We start from the raw sequence: 27,395 nt of genomic DNA on the forward strand, positions 1-27,395 counted from the left end.
TTGGGCAGCGCATCTGACATTTCTATCTTTGTTTAATCAGCATTATAAAAAAAAAAAAAAAAAGGTATTGAAAATACCATGCAATTTTCTGTTAATCTCCCCACAACTGCCAGAGTATGTGAATTCACCGTGTTTCTTTATATGATTAGCTCTGGTTTTGTTTCCTATTGGTCCAATAAACACAGACCGTAAGTCACAGCAGGTGGGATGGATGCTTGTTACTTCATGTTTAAACTGCTTTCACAGATAATAATCTCAGGAATTACGATAAGAGTCTTTTGAGGAGAATGCATCCTTTCAGTGTGCAGTTACGGAAACTAGAAGAAATAAAGAGCTTGGAAAATACCACACACATAAACCTGAGAATTCAACAGCTTCCATGTTGGTCAAAGGGATTTCCCAAAGGACGGGGGCTGGACTAGATGATCTGCAAAGGTCCTTTCCAGCCCAAACCAGTCTGTGATTCTGTGTGACTTTGCTGTGATTTTGCTGTTTGTCACATCAACAGCCAGCTTAAAATATCATGACTGTGGGACGCCTGCATGAGGTAAACTTCTCAAGAAAAGGGGACACTCAAAAATTCTTCAGCTTCATCTTTAAAGGTTTTTCAGAGAAACTTGAAACCAAAGCTGTCTAGATCGACGTTTGGCTAATAACTGCAGCCAGCCCCTGTTTGGGTGCTAGGCTCCTGTAATGCCCCTAAGGCTGTTGCTGGGAGGTTGCGTGACAGAGCTGGGCTGGCTGGGAAAGAGAGGGGTGGGCAGACAGACGGGGGAACGGGGTACTCCCTTCTCTGCGGTGAGCAAGGTAAGGCTCTGAAACGGCTGAATGAGTCTAACAGGTCATGTTCTTCATGGCTAAAGAAGCAAAGGTTGTTAGGTGGACTGCAGGAAAGCAGAAGGTGTGGTAAAGATGGGTGAGAAAAACCTACCTCTCTGCACGAACTTACCTGTTAGAGACGGGCCAGTGAGGGCAGCAGAAAGAAAGTAACCTCTCTTGCGATAAAGCACCAGAATTATGCTCCAGTAGCTATTACCATTTCTAGTGTCAGTGCACACCCCTACATGATGGCTAATTTAATGGCTACAGGTCACAAGGAGAAAACTTCGCAAGGCCCTTGATTTGTCCTTCAGTGGAAAAGCAGGGCTGCCAGGAGAGCAAGGTCAGTTTGCTTGGCTCTTTTGCACTTGCTTGGCCTGGCACAATATTAAATTTGGTGCCAGGTTTGCTGAAGTGCTGCACCTATTTAGTGGACAAGGTTCCTGGCTTGTTCATGTTATTTTAGAAGCTGGTCTGTTAAATACACACTAGATTTAGAGGGGGCCTTCTGCATGTTCACTGCCTGAGGGGGTGGGTGGTGGGTCTGAAGTGGAGCCGGGAAGGCTGCTGGATGTCTCCCACTCCCTCTTTCCTGACAAGGTTTAATGGCAGATGGAGGATTAGTCAATCACTTTCCCTTTTAAGGCAAAAACCCCTCCATCTGTAAGTCACGCCATGGACTGTCCCAGAAGCACAAAGCTTTCGAATCCACTGGAGAAACGTTTTTGCATCAGAGTGTCTAGAAGAAAAAAGCATTTTTTCAAAGCATCAATTTGAGGAAAATAACAAGGGTGAGAGGAGAAAGATTTCTCTGCAGTTAACCCTCACTAGTAAGGTGACAAGACACTTGGAGACTACGCTTTCTTTCTCACATCCATGGCTGTGGCCGCTGCATGCCAGTAATGCAGAGGTATGCGTGTCTGAAGTTTATCAGCCACAGCAACACTCACGCTCCTGGGCCTTCATCAGCATCTGGGCTTTCCCAGCTTGCCACAAAATGTCACCAAACCCGCACTTCCCTGTTTCTGCAAGTCCTATTGCCTATGAAGTTGGTAGATCCCAAGTATTTTATTAAATTCTAATTTAATTGGCTCAGTTTCTTACTTAACTCTGTCTTAAAAATTTTAAAAGGGAGTAGGTTGCATTTCCCACATGCAGAAACAAAATAAACGGCTGTTGGGAAAAAGGAAAGTGTTCAATCTGAGTCAGAAAATCTGTGCAGATGAGAGGCACAGATCTGGGTTTTGGACCTCAGCTTTACTGAGGCTTTCCGATACCCCAGAAATTTCTGAAGAATATGATTCATGAGTCATTTAACCTCATTCATTTTGCCATGGAATGACATTTTTTTCATCTCCTCAAGGAAAATGAATTCATATTTCAAACAAATTATGATGTTCACAATCTGCTCGTGGAAAAAATAATAAACGTACTCAAATTATTAATCTGAAGCAGCTTTCAAAATACGCCAAGCTTCTACAACAAAATTTCATGTGTTGCCAGTCCAAGCTATCCAGTACGTCGCTAGGTTCACCACAGTGCCTCTACCTGTGTACGTGCACTTGAAGCACATTGCTGGTGTCACTGAGGAAAGTGTTATTTTCTGCATTTCGATTTTATTGCATTGCACTCTCGAACACCTGCGTATACGATCTGGTGATCCCGCTTGACTTCGCCAGCCCTAAAAGCCACGCTTGCAGGTGCCTTCACCAAGAGCTGATTGGCAATACAGAGGAGTTTGCAACTGCCGCTAGTTCTACTGTTCAAAGCATGAACTCCTCCACCACCTCCATGCGTTGTAAAATAGCTCGAGCTCTTCCCCGTGTTCAACGTTAAACTACATAACGTGCTGCCACCTTCTGTTTAGAGACAAATTAAACACGCCGGAATTTTAAAAAATCGGGATTTCAAAAGACAAAGTAGGTTCTACGCCGTCAGCACGTCATGTTGAAGAAGAACGGAGTGAATGAACGCGGGAAAAGCTGTAGCTCCACTTAATGACGCAGTTTCTAAATCCCACCTTCAGAGCAGCCCTGGCGCGCACCCGAGGGGAGCGCGCGGCGGCGCCACGCGGCCCGCCACAGCCCTGGCGCGCGAGCCCATCGGCCCCGGCGGCACACGCGCCAGCGGACAGGCGGGGTGGCCCGCGCGCCAGGGACGCTCGTGACGTGAGGAGCCGCCTGAGCGCCCCGGAGCGCGGACAGCGGGTGACATACTGCCGCTGTGGCAACGGATAGCCTGCGCGTTCCTGCTGTGAGAGCGCGTGGTTGCTCTGCTGTTTGTAAACAGCAACTAGAAATACGTATTTTGACTAAGTGCTACTATTTTGATTTTTTTTTTTTAAAAGTCTCTATATAACTAATATCAAAATCACGGCCATACTATACAATTTAATCGTGGTCACGTGAAGGACTACGTCGGGCATGCTTTCTTGCGGCCTACCAGTACGAGTGTTTGTCTGACCACCGCCGTTAGCCTCGGCTCAGTAACGGGCGTGACGGGGGCGGGCGGGGACGCTCCCGCCGCTTCTCTCCGGGTGACGGGGCGCGGGGCGCGGGGGCGGCCCGCCCGAAGCCGCCGGCCCCTCGGCAGCGGCCGCTTGCCGCCGGCCCCGCGCGCCCTCAGCCTCCCCCGTGTGCGCGAGGCGGGGACCCCCGTGGCCCTCCCAAGCGCCCTCCCGCTTCACGGCGCGGCTCCGGGGCAGCCCCGGCGTCATTCCCCAAGGAACACGGTGGCTCACAGCCCATGCTTCCACAAAGGCAGCCGGTCCTTCTGCGGCGGGCACCGCTTGGCATTTATACGAATTTTATTTGATCTGACGTTTTATTGCCCAGCTTCTCAGCGTCATCCCACCCTGCCGCCGCCTCCTGGCTTCCCCCCCCCCCCCCCCCCGCCAGGCCGCTCGGGAGCGCGCACGCCACCCCCTTCCCCTGCCCTCCCCCCCCCGAGCGCGGCTCCCCCGCTCCGCGCCCGGCGGCTCCGCCCCGCCTCGGCCCGGCGCCCCGCGGCAGCCACTGGCGGCCGGGCTGGCGCGCACACCCCCGTCCCGCCGGCCCCCGCGCTCCCAACATGGCGCTGGCGCTGGCGGCCGAGCGGGGCCGCTGCTGCCTCTGGGCGCTGCGGCGTCAGTGAGTGCGGGGCGGGGAGGGCGGTGCAGGGCGCCCCGGGCCCCGCGGCCCCTCGCTTCGCTCCCTCGCTTCCCCCGAGGTGGCCGGGGCTGACGGGCGGCGGCGGCGGGGACCGCGCCCGGGAGGGAGCCGGCTTCGGTTGTCGGGCCTGGCGCGGGGGGAGGCTTCCCCGGGCCGCGCCGGGTAGCCGGGGCTGCCCGAGGGAGGAGGGGACGGGGCTCTGCGCCTCGGGAGGAGCGAGGGCGCTGGGCCGCTCGGCCCGGGGGTGGCCCGCGTCTCTGCGGAATACCGGTACCCCGGGCTCCTCTGCGGGAAGAAAGAGCAAAAATCCCCGCCTGGCGCTGCCGGCGCGGGTTCCGCAGTTGGTACCGGTTCGATGAAACCGTCCCGGGTGCGCGGGGTTCGGTAGCCACGGCTGCCTGGCGGCTGTAGCCCCCCCTCGGCTGCCGGTGGCCCCCTGCAGCCGGAGCGGGCGGCCGTGGCAGCTGTTCGTGCCGGGTTTAGGAAATGCACCGACTTCCCCGCTTGTTACCGAAACCGAGCCTTTGGGCGTGCGGTGCCGAGGACGTCTCCTGTCGTTGTGCCTGGTGGTGCTGTTCAAGAATTGCTGGACTCGATCCAAGATTCCGAAGTTGATTTATATGTTAATTAAAACAGTTCCGAGAGTTTACTTTTACAGTTTCTTCCAGCCACTTGGCCTTTGCTGTCTGATTTCTTTCGTATTGGTCATTTGAGGTTTAACTTTTAATTTCTGAAATTCTTCATAGCTCCTCTTTCTTGCTATCTTTCACATTCTTTTCTCTTGCACCTTTTCTCTGTATAAACAGCTCCTATTTCCTTCTTAAGGTTTTTGTTTTGTGGTGGTTTATGTCTTCTTTCCCGAATACTTCGAGTTGCCTTCTCTGTAATAGATGCCAGACGTTGGCTATTCTGTCCACTAAAAGAGCATTTTATTTTTTTTTTTTTTTTCAAATGTTGACTATTTCAATTCGAATCCTGCTAAAAAAGCAAGGGGATCATTTCTGTTGTGTCTAAATGAAAACACTTAAGGAGCGACCTGGTGAAGTTTGTACAACCTTCCTTGTTGTACTTGAGCATGTTCTGTGTAAATAGTCGTGTCAAAAGCTTCAGAGCTGTTTTAGTGCTGTCCTCCTCTCACCTGAAAATAGAAGTAGCTCAGTTGCCACTTCTTCGTGCACTTTTGTGACACTTCTGTGTGTTTGTAATTGTACAGGCAATGGCTCCAAGTACAAAGATTTGTGAAATGGGCCTCAACGATAGGTATGACGTTTAACTTCTTTAGCTACTAGGTTTAATTGCTTCTGCAATGTGAATCATTTTACAATTTGTTTTAAACCATTAGTTGCTGAAGAACTGTAGGTTTTTAAAATAAATGTGCAATATTTGTATAGTTTTTGAAAACAGTAGTCTGTAGCTGACCTAACAGAAATAATCTTTCATGTATAAACAACGTTTTGAATAACTTTATCTGTCATATTTAAGTATACTCAACTTAATGAAAGCTGTTTGGTTTTGTGATGTTTTCCTCTGAGTCCTTTCCTGATACCAACGTTGCAAAGGCCGTGAGAGTTGTTTTTTAGGCATAACGGTATTTAAACAATTTATGAAGGAAAGTTAAAAATATTTAGCAAGATGATTTAAACTCACTTTGTTGTCATGTTGTTTAAAAAGATACGTTTTAGAATTCAGAGATATATTTTCATTTTATTAGTTAATTTTAAGCCATTTAGTTCTGCCTGTGAGATCTCTGGCTGTGCGGGCCTTATTTCTATTACGTTTTAACTGCTGTCATGAGACTTAATAGAAGCTTGTAAGTCACTGTTTAAAAAAAAAAAACAAACCAACAAACAAGGTACGAAGGTACCTTGTTATTTCTGTGTGGCTGTGTATCAACGGGGAATAGTGCTCTTCAAAGAAATATGGATCACTTCTACTGGGGGCAGGGGCAGGTGTTAATTGTTTCCTAGTCGGTCCAGAAAGTACACAGTGAAAATATAAGCATCAACTTTTATGTTTAAGTGTTGTTTTAGGGTTAGAATATATTTCTTGAATTCTAAAAAGAAACAAAGACTTACATTAAACATACTTCTGCATGAGGGCTCTAAGAAAAAAATTCCAAGGCTAGCATGGAAATGGTTTTGGGTGAAGCACATTTTTTCATTATCAGAAGAAATGCGTAAACACTATGAATAATGAAAAAGAAATCTGAATTTTAAAATTGCTTTATTTCCAGGAATGTTTTTAAGGATATATTTCTTTTAAAAATTGCTTACTGTGCTTCATCCTTTTAAACAGGGGGTCACAACATAGAGAAGATTCTTATCGCAAACCGAGGAGAAATTGCATGCAGAGTGATGCGAACAGCAAAGAAAATGGGTGTGAAGTCTGTAGCAGTTTATAGTGAAGCAGACAGGAATTCCATGCATGTAGCAATGGTGAAGTATATTCCTTAAGTTTGTGATTAACGTTCATTCACAACAGTAGTTCTTATTAATAAGGTCAACGTGAAAGTAGATGTGTGTGCTAATGCAGTTGATTTTCACCTCTGTAGAGTTACTTCCAAGTTTTCCTTGAATCGATGAAAGGTTTGCCTAGTCTCTGTCTCAGCACCCGACAGCTTCACAGGAGTTGCACTGAAGTTTGGTGCTCTGGTTCCAGAGTAGCCACTGGGGGTTAGAGAACGCACTCTGATTTTGGGAAGAAAGTCAGAATTTGTTTCACCTCGTTGAGCCTCTCCATGAAGAGAGGCAGTGATTTAAAATGTTGCATGCTAGCAGTCTGATAAACAATGTAATTAGCTCAGAAATTCAGATACATTTCCTTTTTATGAGCTAATAAACAGTCTGTGTTATATGTGTTTTTTCGGTAACAGGCAGATGAAGCATATTGCATTGGTCCAGCACCCTCACAGCAGAGTTACTTGGCCATGGAGAAAATAATGCAGGTGGCCAAGGTCTCAGCGGCACAGGTAAGTAGATCATGACCTTAAATCTTTTGTTACTTCCATGCTCTAGTTCTTTATTCTTACCCATGGTGTTTCCATCATGTGTTTCCTTAGCACTCTACTGAAGTGTCAGGGTTTTCTGAGCTAAACTGGTACCCAAATAGTCTGGTAATATTATTCTGTTTTAGGCTATTCATCCAGGTTATGGTTTCCTCTCAGAAAACACAGAGTTTGCAGAGTTGTGCAAGCAAGAGGGAATCATCTTCATAGGTCCGCCTTCATCTGCTATCAGAGATATGGGTATTAAGAGGTATCTGTTTCTGATTTGTTACTTGGTTATGCAATTTACAGATCGGCAAAGCTAATTTTGTTAACAAATGACCCGTTGCTCCATAATTGTTTTATTCTGTCAGTTTTCATTGCCTTTTATTTTTATGGCTTTCTTCAAAGGAATAAGCTCCAGGTTTACAGATGTGAGATTCCCATAGACGTAGCAGCAATCAAGATTGTTCAGTTATTAGAATTTTGATAATTAAATACCTAACTGATTCTAGTTTTCCGGAACTGGGGCATTGCAGTGTTATATAGGTAAGGGTTCAGCAGTCAGATCGGATGTCTTGTGTATCGGTCAAAAGAACAGCGGAAAAGAAACACCATATCATCAGGGGTGATGGTGGCTCATGTAAATTGGGGTGGTAAGTTTTGTTCATCACAGAGGATCTTATTCTTAGTTACTTAGATCAAAGAAATGTTTCCAGGGTGTGAAGTACAAATCAAGAATATGGAAATAAGGTTATTACCAGCACATGAACAGTGTGATACTAATTTCAGAGAATTAATTTTTTATCACTTCCTAATGTGAAAGTAAATTACTTCTGTAATTTAACTAGTTTTGCATGCATATGTGAAGTTAATAGTTGTTATGCTCGAGTGTTTTATGTGCGGTGTGAATCCAGCCTGTATCATGAAAAGAGTTTTGCCTTTGTACAACTTAAAATATAGTTTTGGCAGGATACAGTGTTGTAATTTGAAAATGTTAGGTTTTGGTGTCCATTATCTGGGTCAAAAGATAAGAAAGAACAGTAAGCCTGAACCTGACGACCACTTTTATGTGGAGGGCTTGCAGAAAAAAATCCCTATTTGAAACATTTGATTAACTACGATCAAATTGTGTGTAACCCACTTATGTAAGTAGTCCTGTTGAGGTCAGTGGAACTACCATGAGGAGAGTTAACATTGGGAACATACACAGGTTTGGAGCTTAAAGTAAGAAAAAAAATATTATTATCATTCTAAACATAAAACTATTCTGTCAAAGCACTTCCAAAGCTATAATGTCTGCTGCTGGCGTTCCTGTTGTTGAAGGTTATCATGGAGAAGATCAATCAGATGAGTGTCTAAAGGAACATGCCAAGAGAATAGGATATCCAGTAATGATTAAAGCTGTTCGCGGAGGTGGAGGAAAGGTAAAGGAGCTAACTTGTTTATCACATGGTGTAAAGTTGTCATGTCTTGGTGTCTGTAAAAGAAATCTTTGAAAATAAAGAAACTGGAAAACTACTTTTGGTTAAAATTTATTATTAATGTCTAATCTAGCACTAGGAAATCTCTTTTCCATCTATTGTGCAGTCAGGCACAAGATAATTAGCTGGTATAAATTGGAAGAGTTTTCTTTATGTCAGTGATCTCCAGTAATTCACATAAGCAGAAAAGTTGGCCTGTGGATTTGTTTGTGTGAAATCAGATGACTTTAAATTGTTACTTTGTGATAGCTTCTGTCACTTTTTTTTGTGAACAGTTTTAAATATTGCATAAGAGGTGATTAGAAATACCATTTCAGTATTTGGTGTCTGGATGGTTTTTAATGTATTGTGAATTGCCTGTCTAAATCTGATTTTACTCTGAAATAAATTTCTATAAAAATGGCATGATAGAGAATTCTAGCCATTTCCAAAATGACTATATTTCTTTTTTTATGAAATCAGTTTTTCTCTGCCAATCTTGTAAAATTTCTATGACATTTAAGAATAAAATTGAATTTTGTACTCATCCACATCAATGGATTGGTAATACCTGTTTTTTACATTTCTAATGGCACTTCCAGTGGGACTTAGTAGGCTTATCTTATTGGAAGTTGATACACAATTTTGCTGAAGTTTAAGAAAGAAGGGAGAAGTGTTATTGTTAAGCTCATGTCTTGCTGTTTTAGTTATGTACCTGTTTGTGTGCAACAAGGATTTTTATTGTGTACCGTATTTTTAGACATTTAGATATGCTTTTTTTTTTTGTATTTTAGGGCATGAGAATTGCTCATTCAGAAAAGGAGTTTCTGGACCAACTAGAATCAGCTAGGAGAGAAGCAAAGAAGTCTTTCAATGATGATGCAATGCTGATTGAGAAATTTGTAGTTAATCCAAGGTGAGAAATAGATGTTTTAATATGAACACTAATGTTTATTCTACTGTTAAATAAACATAACTGTTTTAGTAGTAGGATGAAAATTGGTCTTGTATGTTTTATTTGCACTATGGCAGGTGTTAATTTAGTCAAAATTGTTCATAGTGTATTGAATTTCTCGTGGTGACTTTGTTTTGAATGATAAGGATTAAAATCCTGCTGTTTGGGAGACATGGCAGTGACATTTAATGACATTGATATTCCTCCTTGAGTGAGCTTTCTAAACTCGATTTACATCTAGAAAAAAAAAATCACTTTATAATACTTAAACTACAGAGCTAAGTCAAGCTGTCATGGTGTGTCTGCTGCCCTCAGGTGTCCTAAACTAGTTATTTAATCTTTCTCTATTTTGATATTTAAAACAGAAGTGATAGTCTTTAGCTCATGCCTGACCTGTGAAACTGAGCTAATTTATTTTTTATAAAGAACTTCTCAGAGGTCTGTTTGATACTCTTGTACTTAACATCTGTTTTTCTTGAAGCATCACAATAAAGAAAGCATTTATTCTAAAGAGACTGAGGGCCTGCTTATGCTGTCAGATGGGCATGAGAAAAATCTCATTAAATTCCTGGGGAATTTCTTTTGCCAGCATCAGAGGATTATCAGAATGGTGACAGATTTTTCTTAGTTTTATACATTGAATGAAGTTCTGCCACCTAATATCTGTCCTCTGAAATGGCGTGTTGAAATAAGCAATGTTATTCCTGAACCAGGGCTGCTGCCTCTTGTGAATTGCTACACGGTAAATTATGAGGGAAATGATCATTATCAAATAATAGTGAAGTGGTTTTACTTTTATTATAATACCTAATAAAGAGGTAGCAGCCTTTATGTATCTTGTTTATCCTATGGCCTATGAGGGTTCACTGCAGTAGCTGGCATTTAGAATCCTATTTCATTTCGGAGATTGAGGAAGTCTTCAGCAATTGAAATCCTGCATAATAGCAGTCTCATTTCTACATTTTTGGCTATTTGAGGGCAGAGAATTGAACCTAGAAGTTTAAAATAAGAAGTCCTACTGAAGTGTACAGTTGTACTGTCTACAAGTTCAAAGTCTATTTGGGTGAAGTCAGTCACAGAATGGGGGCCTTATTGAAATACGTTGAAACATTTATTATTACGAAACAGGCATGTTGAAGTCCAAGTATTTGGTGACCAGCATGGCAATGCAGTCTATTTGTTTGAAAGAGACTGCAGCGTGCAAAGAAGACATCAGAAGATCATTGAAGAGGCACCAGGGGTGAGCAGAAAGTTCTTATAATATTTTTCTATGAACTGACATATTTTTAAAGTAATTGCTAACTCCCATCGAATTTATTTAGTGGGTAGAAATTTATTTGTAATTCTCAGTATCTGTTTTAATTTTGCTGCAGAAAATGCTCTAATTGAAAAAATGACTTGCTTTAGAAAATGATCCTCAGGGAAAAATTAGGTAGATTGCAAGTATAACATTGGTAAGGATTTCAGTACAGTTGCTAAATACCACAAAATATTCATGCATAGTAGGTTTAGTATCACCAAAATTCACAATAATTTATACTCTTTCGTATTACTATTTACAGCCAGGAATTAATCCTGAAGTTCGAAAGCGACTTGGAGAAGCTGCTGTCAAAGCAGCTAAAGCAGTGAATTATGTGGGAGCAGGTAAGTCTGGAGGTATGGCTGCTCCAGAGGTATACTTTTAACTTAATAAGACTTTAAGCCTCAAGGCAAATGGCATCTGATTGTTTTAGAGTATGCCACGCATCCCCCAATTTTTTTGAGGTTTAAGCAAGTAATCACATAGTTAATTCTGATGTAATTACAAATTTAAACTAGCATACCTGGTCTGAGCCCAAGACGAGTGGCAGCTGAAGAATAGAAAGAAAAAATTTCAGAGCAGATAATTCAGTCAGCTGGATTGTTGTTGGAAAGTGAGCATTATGAATGTTAGTCAGTTTGAGCAGAGCAAGGGAAAAATAATTTCTCTTTCAGCCTACAAAGAGTAGTACTTTATATTCAAACAGTAAAGCCTTTAAAAAAAAGAACCCCCACAGCTCACTGTCTGTAAAGTCCACACTATTTCCCAGATGAAAAATAACCTGCTAAAAGTATTTGTGACTTTTCTTTTCTCGCTGCTTTCTTTGGATACTTACTTTTAAAAAATAATTACACGCTCTATACATATACATAATACTTTAAAGAGTCTTGGTACACTTTTTACGGCTCTAACAAAATGCAGCTCTTACTGTAGAGGAGAATGGCTACTAAACAGCGCTGGATATGTAAACGTGCAAGAAAACAACCCTTCTGTTTTCAGACCTCAATTGTGTGAATTGTATAGAATTTAATGAAATTCAGAGTATCTGGTTTAGAAATAATAGTCTTGTCCTGGCATAAATCAATTAAGTGTCTCAGGTGTGCATTCTGAAAAAGTCTTGTTTTGGTGAAATGCCCTTTTATTAAATGCTTCAGGAACAGTGGAATTTATTATGGACTCCCAACATAATTTTTACTTCATGGAGATGAATACCAGACTGCAAGTAGAGCACCCAGTTACAGAGATGATCACTGGAACAGACTTGGTGGAATGGCAGCTTAGGGTAAGTGTTAATTGATTTTACAAGTAGAGTTCCTCTTGTCTGGTGAGCATCTTTGATATTGCCTATGAGAGACCAGAGACGTTTTCAGATCATCATCTCCTCTTCAGCTAATTGGGTAGAGTTTCCTTTGCTCCAAAGGAACACCTTGTATTACTCTATTTGGTTGTAGAGCACTGTGTAGATGCTCTGAATTCCGACAATTCCAACTTTTTTCAGTTGTGTAGAAAAAACATTTTATAAAGTATATTTAGAGAGGTTATAGAGAATGTGGAAAGTGGGAGGATAGGGTCCTGATCTCCCCCTTGCCATGCTGAAAATATTTTTAAACTCTATTCAAATGTATCTCTGGCCCAAAAATCGTGCTTGGATCAGGCCGTAGGAGGAAAGCTCTTCGCAAAAACATGTGCCTGGTGTTATACCAGTATAGTCACATTCTAAAATAAATGTATAGTTTTGTGGACTGGAAACAGGCTATTTCCTCACACACCCAATTTGCAGAGAGATTACGCACATGTTCGAATGATAACAGGAAGTTTTGGACCTCAGGGAACTGGAAATGAAAACCAATTCTGGTTAGATAAATCCAAAAGTGAGGACAGCAGCACGCATTGAGCTTAAGTAGACAGGGTGCAGGAATGTTTAGTGTACCCAGAAGAAAACTAAAATGGCAAATGCTGATGCAAAAAGGAGGAACTTTTGGCTTCCTGATCTGGGTTGAGCATTGAGTGCTGAGTTGGAGCAGGGATCGAACAATACTGGAAGAAAGAGAAAGAGAGAAGGTGGAAGGGTTCAGTGGTCTTGGCGTGTGGCTCAATGAGTCAATAGACAGAATATGCCTGTCAGTTCTTGGAGAGATTGTTTTTGTGAATCTGTATAGTACTATTTCTTTGAAGACTGAGTTATATTCTGCTGTCTCTGCTGAAATCCATAGTTTGGTGGTAGAAGGCAGAGTATGGAAAACCCCAGACACTTCAAAAGAAGATGAAATGTTGCTACAAATTTTTTTAATATGAACTTGTATTTTCCCATTGTCGTGGTTTAACCCCAGCCAGCAACTAAGCCCCAAACAGCTGCTTGCTCACTCCCCCCACCCCAGTGGGATGGGGGAGAAAATTGGAAGAGTAAAAGTGAGAAAACTTGTGGGTTAAGATAAGAACAGTTTAATAATTGAAATAAAATAATGTAAAACGGTAGTAATAATAATAATAATAATAATAATATACAAAGCAAGTGATGCACGATGCAATTGCTCACCACTTGCTGACTGATGCCTAGGCCGTCTCTGAGCAGCGGTCCCCCCCTCCCGGCCAGCTCCCCCCAGTTCCTATACTGGGCATGACACCATAGGGTATGGAATAGCCCTTGGGCCGGTCTGGGTCAGCCCCCCCGGCTGTGCCCCCTCCCAGCTCCTTGTGCACGGGGCAGGGCATGGGGAGCTGGAAAGCCCTTGACCGGTGTAAGCACTGCTCAGCAACAACTGAAACATCAGGGTGTTACCGACATTATTCCCATCCTAAACCCAAACCACAGCACTGTGCCAGCTACTGGGAAGAGAATTAACTCTACCCCAGCCAAAACCAGGACACCCATGTAGATGGAAATTGTGTAGCTTCTTGGTAAAGGGTCTCCTCTGTTTTTAACTGCAGCAGGCTTCTTGTTATTATTTTGTCCCTAAAAGCCCTGTTTTTTTCAGTCTGACTGGTGTGTTGTTGGTGTTTGTTGGTATTCCTGTATTTGTAATGTGAATTCCTTTGAGTAATAAAACAATGTTTCCTTCCCCATTAAGGGTTCTTAAACATTCTCTTAAATGTACAGGTCCCACAGCATACGGAGGAATCAACAGCATATGCCAGTAGTGCTGGCTGCCAGTAATCCATTTTATCATCTGCTTTTGGAACAATTTTTCTCTAATAAAATCTTGTCTTAGTTGACCAGGCTTTAACTTAAACATTTAATTATTTTTTGACATAAACAATAGAAAAAAATTTTTCCATTATGCTTTAGCTGTGTGAAATATTAGGAGGTCAGTTTACACAATAATAATTCAGAATCCTTTCACTGATGACCCCCAGAGAAAAGGGAGTAATAACTTCCAAATTAGCCTTTTATGACCTACCACTTTTTTCTCCTTGTGCTTTTTTTAATGTGCTTTCTAGTTGTTCATGTTTAGAAGAAAGATATTTAATATTTCATACATTGGCACTCCAGAATATTGATCACGCATTAAGGAAAAGAACTATTGTTTTCAGGTTGCAGCAGGAGAGAAGATTCCTCTAACACAGGAAGAGATTCTACTCCGGGGCCATGCGTTTGAAGCTAGAATATATGCCGAAGACCCTAATAATAACTTTATGCCAGGGGCTGGGCCGTTGTTGCACTTATCCACCCCACCAGCTGATAGTTTCACCAGGATAGAAACTGGAGTCAGACAAGGTAAAACTGAAGGCAGTGGTGTAATTGAAAATATTTCACATCAAAAGCTTTTCTTTGTAAGCATTTGCCTCTTTGGCCTCAATAAGTCTGTCTGACAGGGTGTTGTTACAAAGACAAATCTCTACAGAATTATTCTTCCTTGTGATTGTCCATGTACTTTTAGTCAATCACTGAGTATTTCACTTACCTCTTTATTTACCTCTATCCAACTTATTGTCCATTGGATCATGCTGATTATATTCTCATGACAATTTATCAATCCGGCATTCTGATTGCAACAAAGAAAACTGAATTTGAGTAGTGTTACCTCTACGAAAGTCTGTACTGACGTTGACCTTGGAATTGAAATGCCAGGTCACATCATTAAAGATTAATGTTCTTTAAGGACATAGAGAAATGTGGCCATCAGTTATGTCAGAGTTTAATGCCATATGGTGTGCGGTACTATGCATTACCAACTTTCAGAAATACTTGGTTTAGTGTCACAGCATTTTTTTTTAATATATTTTAGGTGATGAGGTTTCTGTTCACTATGATCCAATGATTGCAAAGCTAGTTGTTTGGGCCGAGGATCGTCAAGCAGCACTGAGAAAGTTGCGATACAGTTTGCACCAATATAATGTAAGTAGAAGGAGCCCAGTATGATTTCAGATCTTGAGCTAACTTTGTGAACGTCTTAAGCTAAGAAAACACGGACAAAATACTGCAGTAAAACAAAAGTGGTTTCTAAGAGGGAGCCTACATTGCCACTGCCATTTCAGATGTATTATTTGTTTGCAGAGGCTGTATTTTTTCCTAATTTGCAAACTGTTCTCATTGGTGGAGTGAGTAGAGGTTAAGTATGAAGTCCAGTTTTACACATAGATTTTTAAGTTTGCAATATCTTCAATTGGATGATGCAGCTGGGACTTTGTAGAAGAGTAATGCTAAACAACATTTTCAATTGTAGTGTGAGCTTTCTCAAGCTTAAAGGAATTTACAGGTGGAATTTGTGTCAGATGATGTTTGCTTGTAATTTCTAATTTATAAAAACAATTACATTCTTAGAGTATACATGTGGTAAAGAAATAATGGAGAATTTTTAATGCTGCCAGTTCTCTTTAAGAAGTGGTCCCTTTTTCCCCTATAAAAACTACAGGTATTATATCTATTTTCAAAAGCAGAATTCAGAAGGTTTGACTTGGGGTGAGACTGAATATTATTTGTGCAGAATTAATTTACGGTTTTAAATCAACAACATAAACATGATTGAGGTACTGAAAATGTTTGGCCCGCTATTGTTTTAGCTAAAAACGAAGGTTACTGCAAGTGAAAGAGATAAAAGAATTCCCTTGTTTTTTTCCCAGAATTTTCTTAGTAGTTCTGTCAATAAAAGTTGACAGTACAATATGGAATCAGAGAATTGTTTAGGTTGGAAAAGACCTTGAAGATCATCAGGTCCAGCCGTTAACCCAGCACTGCCCAGTCCACCACTAAACCGTGTCCCTAAGTACCACGTGTCTTCTAATGCCCTCCAGGGATGGGGACTCAACCACTGCCTTGGGTAGTTACCAGTTTCACTGATTTCTCTAAAATAATTGGTTCTGTTTTCCTGTTGTTTGCTTAGATATTTTGCACAGCAGGAATTGGATAGTATCTAGTAAATTCATAAAAGTCACTGTTCCCATTTTTTCTATTAAAAGATCAAATATGGAATAGCTGAAAGTATTATAACTCATTTTTAATAAGAGGCACTTTTTATATTAGGAATGCTCTTTTGAATACTTAGGGCATGATTTGCTGAAACAGTAGGGTTTTTTTTTCCTAAATTACCTCCCGTTACTAGTGCTGGGAAACTTTCTTTGACTTCACAGTGGACAAAGGTAGTGTATTGAAAACAGAGTGCTTTCTCAAAGCTACTCTTGTGGCTTTTTTTTTCTTTTTAAAATAAATGGTTTCATTGGTAAAAAAACCAGACCAGTTGAATTAATTACATTTTATTGATAAACTTTGTGTTTTGATGGTGCTGTTTGAAGACAGATGCATCTGTCATCTGTGCATAAGTTGAGCAGAAAGCTGTACATTCATTCATAACTTCATTTCAGTTTGGCCATATGCTTCTTTTTCTTTACAGATTGTAGGATTAAGCACCAATATTGATTTCTTACTGAGCCTGTCAGGACACCCACAGTTTGAGGCTGGAAATGTGCACACTAATTTCATTCCTCAGCACCATGATGAACTGTTTCCAACCAAAAAGGCAACCCCACATGCAGTTATGTGTCAGGCAGCTCTAGGACTCATACTGAAAGAGAAAATGCTAACAGATGCTTTTAGAGATCAGTCAGATGGTAAGGATCATTCTTTTGTTTTGTTTTATTTTACTTGTGACTGGATGAGACAGTGCTGTGAGCTCATGTGCTATTATTTAATTTGCACGCTCCCTTTTTGCCTTACTTTGTGCCTGCTCAGGGTTCTGCATTCTGGCGTCTGTCAGATATTTACACACAGCGCAGACTGTAACTTTTGTTAAGGGGCAGATATTGAATATATCACCGCTGTAATGTACAGACTGCTTCCCACAGCACTTCAGATAGGCACTAACTGAAAGACCTTGGGATTCATAATTGGTGTCAGTGTGTACTCTTTGCTCTTTACAAGCATAAACAGTGAGTATCTGTCACTGTTATTCCTACGGTTGGCCCAAGGTCTTCAGAAGTAAAATTGACTTGGCTAGGAGTGGGAGAAGCAGTAAGGTTTAATGGAATGAACAGGCCTCCAGGAGCTGAACATTGTTGAGTTCTGACACTGATAATGGCTGTACCAGTGGGGCACGTGATTACTGTTAACAAAAACTTTGTATAAATCTAATGTATGCTGCCAACAGCCTCGTTAATTGTCTTTCCTCCTCCACTTTAACTATCCTGGAAACATGGGAGAGTGGGATTGGAAAGATTCCCATACACTGTTCCCTTGCTTCAAGAGGCGATGAACTAATCAGGCAATATCTGATAGCTGCATTCTCGGTAACGCCAATAGAAAACCCCTCAGTCTTCCCGGACAATTTGCTGCCGTGTTTGACTACTCTTACAGTTGGAACTTTCACCTAAAGGTTAATCTGAATCTGCTGTGGTGCAGTCGATTTCCCATGCTTTCTTGTCCCGTTCAAGGATGTGTTTGTGGAGAACAGTCAATATCCTCCTCCTTAGTAAGTGCTGTTGTTAGCGACATGTTTTCTGTAGGTTACGCAGCCTCAGCTTACTCGGTGTTGAAGCTTGAGTGAAGGATTGTCACTATCTATTACAGTGGTTCCCCAATCTTTTGTGTGCAATATAAATATATAAGTATGATGGTAGTAATCGTAGGGCAGTGATTTTATGGTGTAAGTCCTAAGTATTGTGTTTTGCCAAAGTAGAATGAAAGTAATGTGTCTGTATATTTTGTGTTTTAGATAAATTCTCACCATTTGCGTCCAGCACTGGTAGAAGAATAAATATATGTTATACTAGAAAACTGTCTCTGCTGGATGGGGAAAACAGTAAGTTACTAAAAAAGCGTGTGGAGGGAGAGGAGATACTTGATGGGTAAAGTTATGTCAACTGGTGCTTGAAAATTCAGGTTTAGAACTAGCAAATAGAAGCAGTATGAGTTTTATGCAGTTTAAGCAGGGAATTCACAGAATTGCATGATTAATCCACACTGTTGGATCTTGAGATATAAACCAATTTCAAATGGCGCTACTAATGTTCATCATTTAAATGAATAAGGTTGAGATTTTTAGAAGAGCTGAGTGCCATTGACTTTTTTTTTTCTTTCACTTTGGTGGGAAAGTATTCAGCACTTTTTCCCATCAGAAATCTGTTCTCTGTCCAGGTAACTTAGTATGGATTTCAGAGCATAACTTCAGGTGTTCATCTGTGAAAAACAAATTGTCTAGAATTCAGTATGAAATCTGCGGTATGTACTAAGCTAATCTGAAAATACTTGTTCTTAGTATTGGTAGGTCTCTTTTTTTTTTTTAAGTCAAAGAAGACTAGATATTGTTTATATGTCATTATTCTCTAGGTCTTATAATTAAATCTACTCACATATACATATTTTGTTTTATTGAACAGTTGTGGATGTAGCTGTAAGTTACAATCAAGAAGGGTCATACAACATGCAGGTACAAGTCCAATTTTTTCAGATGTTTCATTAGATAAAAGAATCAGTTTCCTGTAGACTTCTCTTGGTAGTAACTGTTATTAAAGTTGCTTGATAATTACCAATACAGGATTCCATTTTTGGTTTGCTTGCAGCCATTGTTGTAGACTATTATTTTGGCCTGAAATTATCTCTGCTAGATGCTGGATTGGCATGGAAGAGCTACTAAAATGCTTCTAAAAATAAGGCTAAGAAAAGCATTTGTTTTTCTAGTATTTAAGGATCTTACTTTTTATTTTTCCCTTCCTTAAATTTGTCTTTCTAAAACATTGGAAGTTAGATTTAAATCTGCATTTAAAAAGACACTTTTTCCACAGGACTCCTGCTTTATTTTGTGCATGAGATGGATCTCCTGTGGGATAAATGGAAGCTTTTTAGAGCACCATCTGTAAGATAACACCTTTTTTTTTTTTTTTTTTTTTGAAGATGGAAATTGGAAAGTGATTACCAAATGAGATGAGGAATGATGAGAGTAGTAAATCTTCTGGCTAAATAATTGAATGATGCCCCGTAGAATTGGATTCTTTCTCTGTCTACACTATAGAGATCCTACAGGAATCAACTCAAGATGCTTTAAACATAGATTTTTTTGTGTGTGTGTGATAGTCTCTTAATTGTGTGGCTTATGGGGGTTGTGTTTTGCTGAGTGTTGAATATACTTCTTGCGCTGCCTGGAGTCAAATGGGTTTTATCTCAAATTTGGCACCCAAAATGATTGTGTGCTCGGGAATGCAGTCTCTCTGTAGTTCAGTGTCTTGCTTCCAATATTCAGAAAAGGAGGATTATGAGAATAAGTCAGTATTTATGAACTGCTTAGTCTGTATAGAGATGAGCGTACTAGAAAAATAGTGAGAAAATTATTGTGCTTTCATGTGTATAACCACATGTTGGGTAACTCAAACTTTTACACCCTTATTTCTACTGATAGGAATACTGAGATAACCGACATCCCTCAAGTAAAACCCAGGTTATTCTGAGTGTATTGATTACATACGTAATGCAGGAGAGCTTTTACGCTTCAGACTTACCTCATATAAGTAATGTCAGCAAAAAATGAAAAGGGGCTGAAAGGAATGTAGAGTGGGGCCTTTTGGGGAGGGGAAGGGCAACTGGGAGAACGTAGACTCCCAGGGAAGAAGGAAGAATGGGGGTTGAGATGGAAATGGAGAGAAGCTGGAGATAAGGGATGGAGAAACAGAATGGGGAGCTGGTCACGAGGAGGACAGTGCCTCTGGAGTGCTACAGAACCTGTCCTGAGGCCAAGCAACTAGAGCAGGTTGCTGGGCCATGGAACTGGCAGGCGCTCACAGTGCTGCCCGGGGTTGTTCCCCTAATTTGCAACCCTGCTCAGAATACTGATCAAGCAAAGGATTTTTTCTCAGGGATCAATATCAGATCAGCAGTATCCTTTCAATGCATGTTGTAAGGTCTTCATTCAGTGGAAAAATAGTATGTGACTGTATAAATGAAGACTGAATTTTATCTCTACTCCTACCATCCTGAAAGACTAGCAAGTCTCTGATTCTTTGCTCACTGATGTTAGACGTACAACTAAAAAGATCAGTTAAATGTATTGCACTTACGTTCATATTCTTACTGTCTTTATATCCTGAAGTTGTGGCAGAGGTGCAATTTCCATTGCTGTAGTTGAAAGGGTTACCTACAAATCAATGACCTTTCCATTTGGTCTTTCTTTTGCAGTTTTGGTGTCTAACTGACGCTGTCTCCATTACTGCTCTCCTCTGCTCCTTTGTAGGTTTACTTGAATGGATTGTAGTTTTTGTATTACAGGCTTCCAAGACTGAGGAAGTTACCTGTCTTTTGGAAAGCTTTGTGGAAACTTGTGGTGTGAGGTGAATAGTATGGATTTTTCAGTTTGAAGAAAGTCAAGATGCTAGGACAAAATAAAAATATTAGATTCTAGTAGCATCGCTAAACAGAATATTCTGGTTTTTTGTTTTTCCTGAGAAATAGTATACCTTTGTATTTTGCTGAGTGCTATTGCATAGTTTGTGATAAAAATTGTCCTCGGAAAGCATATTAGCTAATCTTCTGAGCTCATTGCGTTGGATACAGAATACATTCTGTTAATTGAAAAATAAATGATACATAAGATTTTAAAAGATTTGGGTTTTTTTTTAATTCCACAATTATCTATGAAGAATCACATGTTATGAGTGTATACTACAAATACTAACTTTCGGTTTGTCGTATTAGAGTTCATGAAGGGTTAGGCTTTGTCCTTATAAAAGCATTTCACTTTCAGATTCAAGATAAAACATTCCTGATTTCTGGAGAGATCTTCAATGAAGGTGATTCAGTTTACTTGAAGTCTTCAGTAAATGGAAAAGTGTGTAAGTCCAAATTGGTCATTTTGGACAACACCATTTATCTCTTTTTTCCGGTAAAGTTTCTTTCTTTATTATCACAAGTATAAAATTTCAGAGTTTTACCCATGTAAATGAACAATATAAATTACAAAAGAAAGTGAAAGAGAATCATAATTTCAAGTTCTTAGGTGGTTCATACAATGTTTTGATACTTGTTGGATTTATAGCTATAATTAGAAGTTAGTTGCTTATGGTCAGTGAGTGAGAAAATAATTACTTTTAGAAAGAAAATACAATTAGGTGAATCAGTTGCAGATGATGGTTTGGGGAGGGGAACACAAAATATTAGTCAATTATCTAAGTTTATCATAGAATGGTAGCAATTATTTCAAACTGATTATTTTAAAGTACTTGTAACTGGTATTTTTATTTCCGTGTATTTAATTTTTAATATTAAATGATAAGAAAGAAATTGATATTGGTCTGAGGAAGGGTAACTTCAGCTAATATTAAAAAATGGGAATTATGAGTTACCATGGCATTATCTGCATTGCATGAATAATGGCATTTGAAAGAAAAGGGACCCTAATTTGCATGATTAGGCTGGTAATTTTTTATTTGCAGTTAAAAAGATTACAGGGCATTAAAGTAACTCAATAAAAATGCAATCTAAATAAATAAATTATTATGTATTCGTTTCAATAATTAACCACTAGCTCTGAGCCCCTTAAGACTTTCAGCAGAATGCAGTGAAAACTTTGCTGCTCCAGCGATGAGGACAATAAAACTCGTGCTGGAATGGCAAAGCTCAGTTTTCCTGTGGTATCAAAGTGGAGTCTGAGGTGGGGGATCTAGAAGAAATCACAGGAGTTTTAGGATGTGGGGGAGAACGAGTCTTTGGGACAAACTCTGGGTAGCAGGTCTGAGAGGGATCAGGGCATTTTGAATGACGGTGAGAATTTTTTGCTAAGCTTAGCACTGAATCCATTTTGTTGTAGATCGTGAAATGCTCATGTCGGCAATGCTTGGCAATGAAGATGCCAATGCCTTTCTTACTTGTTGCAGCAACCTGCCTACCCCTTGTGCAAACAGCCTTTACTCATTTTCTAAAGCCTTCTGCGCCGTTGCTGCGTGAATAGGGAAGGTGTGGGTTTGGGACAAAGCTCCACGTGGAGCCTCTGTTTCACAGGGGTAGTTCCTTCCTTGCTGATCCTTAGCAGCAGCAGGCGCGGCTTTTAAGGACTTAGACATGGGCACAGTAGTAGCGTGCCCACAGGTGTTTTGCTGCCCTGGCCCCAGGAGTCTGCCACCCTAAAGAGCTGACTGATTTGGCTAAAGCTGGATCTGTTCTTTCCCTGTATGTCAGCATGTCTACTGGTGGTATTATTTTATGTTGTTAACTCACATGCCATTGATTTTATTTCTCTAGGAAGGTAGTGCTCAGATTGGCCTTCCCGTACCCAAGTACTTATCTGCAGTAAGTTCAGTGGGAACGCAAAGTGGTGCTGTAGCGCCCATGACGGGCACAGTTGAAAAGGTAATTATAATAATACGGGTAGGAAGTGAATTCTCCAATACATATCCAAGTTCACGCTTCCAGAAATGGTGCTTGCTTCTGTACTGCCAGGAAAGAATGAGAGCCAGAAATGGCAGTGCTGTGTGGCTTCTCCCAATTGGAAAAAGCCCTGTTTACTCTGATTTCAGCAGCCACCCAGGAGTTTTTCAGGCTTCTAGTCATCTTTTTCTGGAGCTTTGGAAGATCTGAATATTTAACTAAGCCTACTACTTAAATAATTTTTCCTTCATCTTAATTACTTTCTAAGTCAAAGTTTCATGAAGTGTTAAAGGCTGTTTGACCGATTTCATCTAACCAAAAGAATGAGATGCTAGATGCACTTGCAAAAAAAGAAATATTCAGAAATGCCTTTTTTGTTAAGATGTGTGTTTTGCTGCTTCTGTTTCTGGTTTTGTTTCTTTAGCTCAGCAAGTCTTGTATATTTTTCTGTACAGTGGAAAAGTTTCAAGGGAAAAGAGATGTCCAAGAGAGTTTAGTAGTTAAAGGGTTCTGCTAGCAATAAAAAAGCATGAACCCTTTCACAGGGTGGAGTACATTGAATATGGATTGCTTACATGCTGAGTGAACAGTCTAAATTAAAGGTATTGCAGAAAAACTGGGTGGCTCCTGCAATCTTCTTTCTGGATTTTGTTTTAAAAACGACTTTGGTGACTGGCTCCAGGAAGAGGTGGTTCTCAAAATAGAAGCTCTTAAGCACAGAAAGCGTAGAATATTACATTGTCTCTTCTAGTGTTTCTTCTTTGATAAATAAATGGCTTCCTGGTCATCCTGTTACTGAACCTCTTTCTATAGCCTCCGACTCCCCTTGAGTATTATCTAGAGAACTCAGATACCCAGTTCAACAGTAATAAAGATATTATGAGGCTGTTTTGGAAAACCACAATCACTCAGTGGACTGTGCTAGCCAAGATCCAGCAGATGATTTTTAATGATACAGACATCATGATTTTTTTCCCAATTCTCTCTTGAATTGTAGGTGTTTGTGAAAGCAGGGGATAAGGTTCAGATTGGAGACCCTCTGATGGTTATGATAGCTATGAAAATGGAGGTGAGTGACATAGAAAAGGTTTTAATTACTGAGAAAATAAAAATCTGGTCATAATTTAATTATTTGTGGTTGCATTATTGAAGTATGGTGCAGATTGTAGCTTGCAGATGTCAGTATCACTTTATATGCTGTAAAACAAGTGTTGTCTGAGTAGATTTTAGAGGATTATATTTGCTGTTACTTTATTAACAAATGAAGATGATATAATCCATGCTATTCTGCAGGTGTTTTGACATTCATTTGGTTAGCTTTGTCAGTCCTTCTCTCCCCTCCCAAGAAATCAATAATCCTTTATTTTTCTAGTGGAAAGCTGTCTAGGTATCTCTCTTGCTCACTGTCTGTGATATAAGCATATGTAATGTCTGCAGTTACTTCATGCAGAAATTTAGCTAACGATGACTTTGTAAATATGCCCAGGATTTTTTTGCTTATAATCTTTTTATTATTATTTACATAAAGTTTTACCAAGAGCACACTAAAGACTCTTTGTAATTGTCCACATGGCATTCAGGGGACTAGTATTTTGGCCATTACATCTTGTCACATTGCTTGACCATGGCTCAAATTGCTTGAATTACAGTTTTTGTAGCCTGAACTGGTTTGGTTTGCCTATTAGCTTATTTTAAAATTCAGTTTGTGGTAGCAGAATTAACACTTGAGAAAATTCGCCTTTCCCTTATCATGTCCTTTTGTAAATTACACTAAAATTACATGAAATACATCATCTGTGCACTAAAAAAATTAAACCCAAAGTTATTTGCGATTGGATGTTGAATGTTTGCGCCTCTCCAGCTGATATCTCAGACTGACATTATCTGAGTTATCTTTTTTTTTCAGTTATGAAATATAAAATGTAAAATTTAAAAAGCAAATTATTATTTAAACGAATCCTTGGTTAGATGCGAGGATTCAATATCTAATATTAAATGTTTTTATATTAGACTAACCCTATTTAGAGAATTACCAAGAAACAAAACTTCAATGGAAAACTAACCTGATACAATGCAAGTAGACCAGTTTGGGGGTTGGTACGTAAACATGCTGTTCCTTTACTGTCACTAGTAGCTGTATTTGTATTTCATCTGGATTTTGCCAAATATCTGTTCAATAAAGACCCCTCCTGGCCAGCAAACAAAAATATCTTTAGTAAATCGGCAGATTCCTCTTAAGGGAACAAAATTGCTATATGATTAATGTTTTGGAGTAAAATTGTATTATTTCTGCCTGGTATTTATTATAATAACAAAAAGTATTAGTCAAGTAAAATAACATTCAGCTGTTCATACTTCAAAATATAACATTATATAGCATTTTTGTCCCCGGTATATTCTTATCAAAAGAAATATTGATGAGAAAATGAAACTTGAAAAAGGTCTAGGATAACATTTTAAAAGAAGGTTTAAAATAAATATACATGTCAGAGGAAGTAATTGTGTTCTGTTCTAATTGCACCAGAGAGTAATATTAGCATTTGCTGAAGGGGGTGGGGAGAAGAAAAAAGTACTCTGCCGGTTCACTCTTGATCTGTTTCTGTGCAGCATACCATCAGGGCTCCAAAGGCAGGAGTGATAAAAAAGGTTAATTTCCAAGAAGGTGCCCAGGCCAATAGACACGCTCCACTAGTGGAATTCGTGGATGAAGAGGCCGAGTCAAAATAAAATTAAAGGAAGGTGCATTCTATTTTTCTACTTTGCTGATTTTCTCTCAAGAGCAGACTTCTTCATGTTTTCAGCAAACTGTTTTGTATAATAGATTGAGGAATTGGTTTCCTCTGCACTTCCTACATAGTTTGACTGTAAATTATGCTGACTTTACTGAAATTTGGATATCACTATACTGTAATTCTGTATAGAACTCGTGGACCTCTGTGATTGTTGTTCAGTGGTTATGTTTGCCTGTGAAAAAGGCATTAGACTGGAAAAAGATGTGGAACTCTTAAAGGATGGGAGAGGTTAGTAAGGACTGTAAGTTACAGACAGCTAGGGTTCTTTTGACTACTTTTTCATTCACAGCTGCCTTTTTTCCCTGAGATGTGAGAGCATTGACCCAAAGGAAATCTGAAAGGTGACAGTTGTTTTATGAATTCATTTCTCTGGCACTGTTTGTGGCTTACGCTTTTGCCTGAATAAGGGAATTCAGGATTGTTCCTTAACCCAAGATCCCTCTCAGTCATTTTTGGTGCATCTTTTTTCCCCGTTTACCTCAATGAGTAGTGAAAACTTGCATTTCAAAAATTACTTTAATATACTTTGAAATATCTGCGACAAAGCATTTTAAAAATACATATTAGCATTTGCTACACTAATCGAAGCTGGAACGTCACTGCTTTCCAAAAATATCATTTGATCTTTAAACATGAAGTAGTAGCACAAAAAGATAAGCTTATTTAATACTTAGTGTGCCAAAATAGAATAACGACTTCAAAATCCTCATTACTTTTCGCATATTGTTCACTTTCTAATATATTACTTATTGGCTGGAATGAAGCATACCAAAGTCTTTATAACAACATGAAATATGACTCAGAATAATAGTCAGATTTTTTTATATCTGCAGTGTTGCAGAAGGGAAAATTGGTAGGTTTTTTTGATATGCGAAGAAAATACTTCTCAGACATAGCATACTGATCATTTGCCGTAAATTTAATTTAACTTGTTTAAAAAGCACCTCAGAAACAGGAAAAGGGAAAGAAAAAAAATATTTTGATTGTTGCAAACTTGCAAAATCTTTTCACCTTTTAGTTAAGGTGAGGTCTTGCTTGTCATATGAACTTTCGATATACTAATTTAAGACGATAACATGGTTTATACTGCAGAAAGAAGCAAACACAGATGCTGCAGTGATCCCAACCTTGTAGTTACATCTGTGCAAATGGGCCCTTGTACTTACCTGAAATGTCCTCTGCGAATCACTATACAATGTCACGGGGAATTCTCTGATCTGATTCTGTAACTGTGCAGCCTTGCCTGCGATGCAGACAAAAATTATAAAAACGTAATGGCTCTGGATGGTCTGTATATTAAAAATATACAGTAATACTTGTCAATTTTCCTTGTAATCCAATGGCCACCTAACAAAAATTACACTCCAGTGAGAGTGTAGAACATTGCCACAGTGATTTTTATTTACTGCCAAATAAAAATTAAGCTTAACTTTGAATGTTTGTTTCCATTTTTCTCCATTTTGTTCTTTCCTTGGTTGCTTATGTTTATGCATTAGAGGGTTTTAAGCAGCTGTTTATGTATCATCATCGGATATATGACAGACCACAATCTGCAGATCACATTTAGGAAGTAATAATCCAGACAGTCACAATGGGTTTCACAGCAGGTAAGTTTAATGACTTGTTTTATATAAAAATTGAATCTCCATGTAGAAATGGGAACTCAGTCCTGAAGAGACGCTGCGGCTTGGTATATATTTTTTTCTTTCTATGTGACATTGCTGTGTTTCTAGAACCACTTTGCTACACTGAATCTGTAGCAAAACATTAAAACTCACAGCATGAAGTTCTCCGTCCACTAAATCCGCACTGCTTGCTTCATCCAGCCAGTGAAACACGAGCATGTTCCTTGGAAGCCGACAAAATGTCTCCCTTGGGAATGAAGGGAGACAAATAATTTTACCAGTTTTAATTTTGCCTCACTTCTGAAAATTCGCTGTTAGGTTTTTTCTCTATAGGTTTCCACTGAGATCGGTTTTTCAAATAGTGATGGTTTTGTTTATTTTGGAATAAAATCTTGCAGAAGTCACTGTCAGAATTCACACACTTGAAATGTTGTGCTGCAATGTGATTTAATTGAACTTGGAGATGCGCAAAGAATTATTAAAGGTAGGTTGTTCCTGTAACCCAGAATTCTAATTTACAAAATATT

At 39.7% G+C, this 27,395-nt stretch overlaps 1 protein-coding gene across 3 annotated transcripts; it reads left to right on the forward strand.

The window, feature by feature from the left end:
• Positions 1–3,834: 3,834 nt before the first annotated feature.
• Positions 3,835–26,672, forward strand: MCCC1 (methylcrotonyl-CoA carboxylase subunit 1). Of its 3 annotated transcripts, XM_087739620.1 has the most exons (19): positions 3,835–3,947; positions 5,182–5,228; positions 6,264–6,403; positions 6,841–6,936; positions 7,101–7,222; positions 8,231–8,378; positions 9,209–9,330; positions 10,498–10,609; positions 10,932–11,013; positions 11,824–11,951; positions 14,201–14,384; positions 14,896–15,005; positions 16,498–16,714; positions 17,815–17,901; positions 18,479–18,528; positions 20,833–20,970; positions 22,326–22,433; positions 23,449–23,520; positions 25,059–26,672. In XM_087739620.1, the coding sequence occupies exons 1-19, from the start codon at positions 3,889–3,891 to the stop codon at positions 25,176–25,178; spliced, it is 2,142 nt and encodes a 713-aa protein (XP_087595746.1). In that variant the 5' UTR covers positions 3,835–3,888; the 3' UTR covers positions 25,179–26,672. The 3 variants fall into 3 exon arrangements, 2 of the variants coding, with proteins under 2 accessions (XP_087595746.1, XP_087595747.1); XR_015700500.1 differs by lacking the exons at positions 23,449–23,520; positions 25,059–26,672 and adding an exon at positions 18,884–18,954; XM_087739621.1 differs by lacking the exons at positions 20,833–20,970; positions 22,326–22,433; positions 23,449–23,520; positions 25,059–26,672 and adding an exon at positions 18,993–19,651.
• The last annotated feature ends 723 nt before the right edge of the window (positions 26,673–27,395 follow it).

Source organism: Nipponia nippon, unplaced genomic scaffold (genome assembly GCF_047370975.1).
Source record: "Nipponia nippon isolate SJK-2023a ecotype South Korea unplaced genomic scaffold, ASM4737097v1 scaffold_7, whole genome shotgun sequence".
In the NCBI taxonomy this organism is placed as follows: Eukaryota; Metazoa; Chordata; class Aves; order Pelecaniformes; family Threskiornithidae; genus Nipponia; species Nipponia nippon.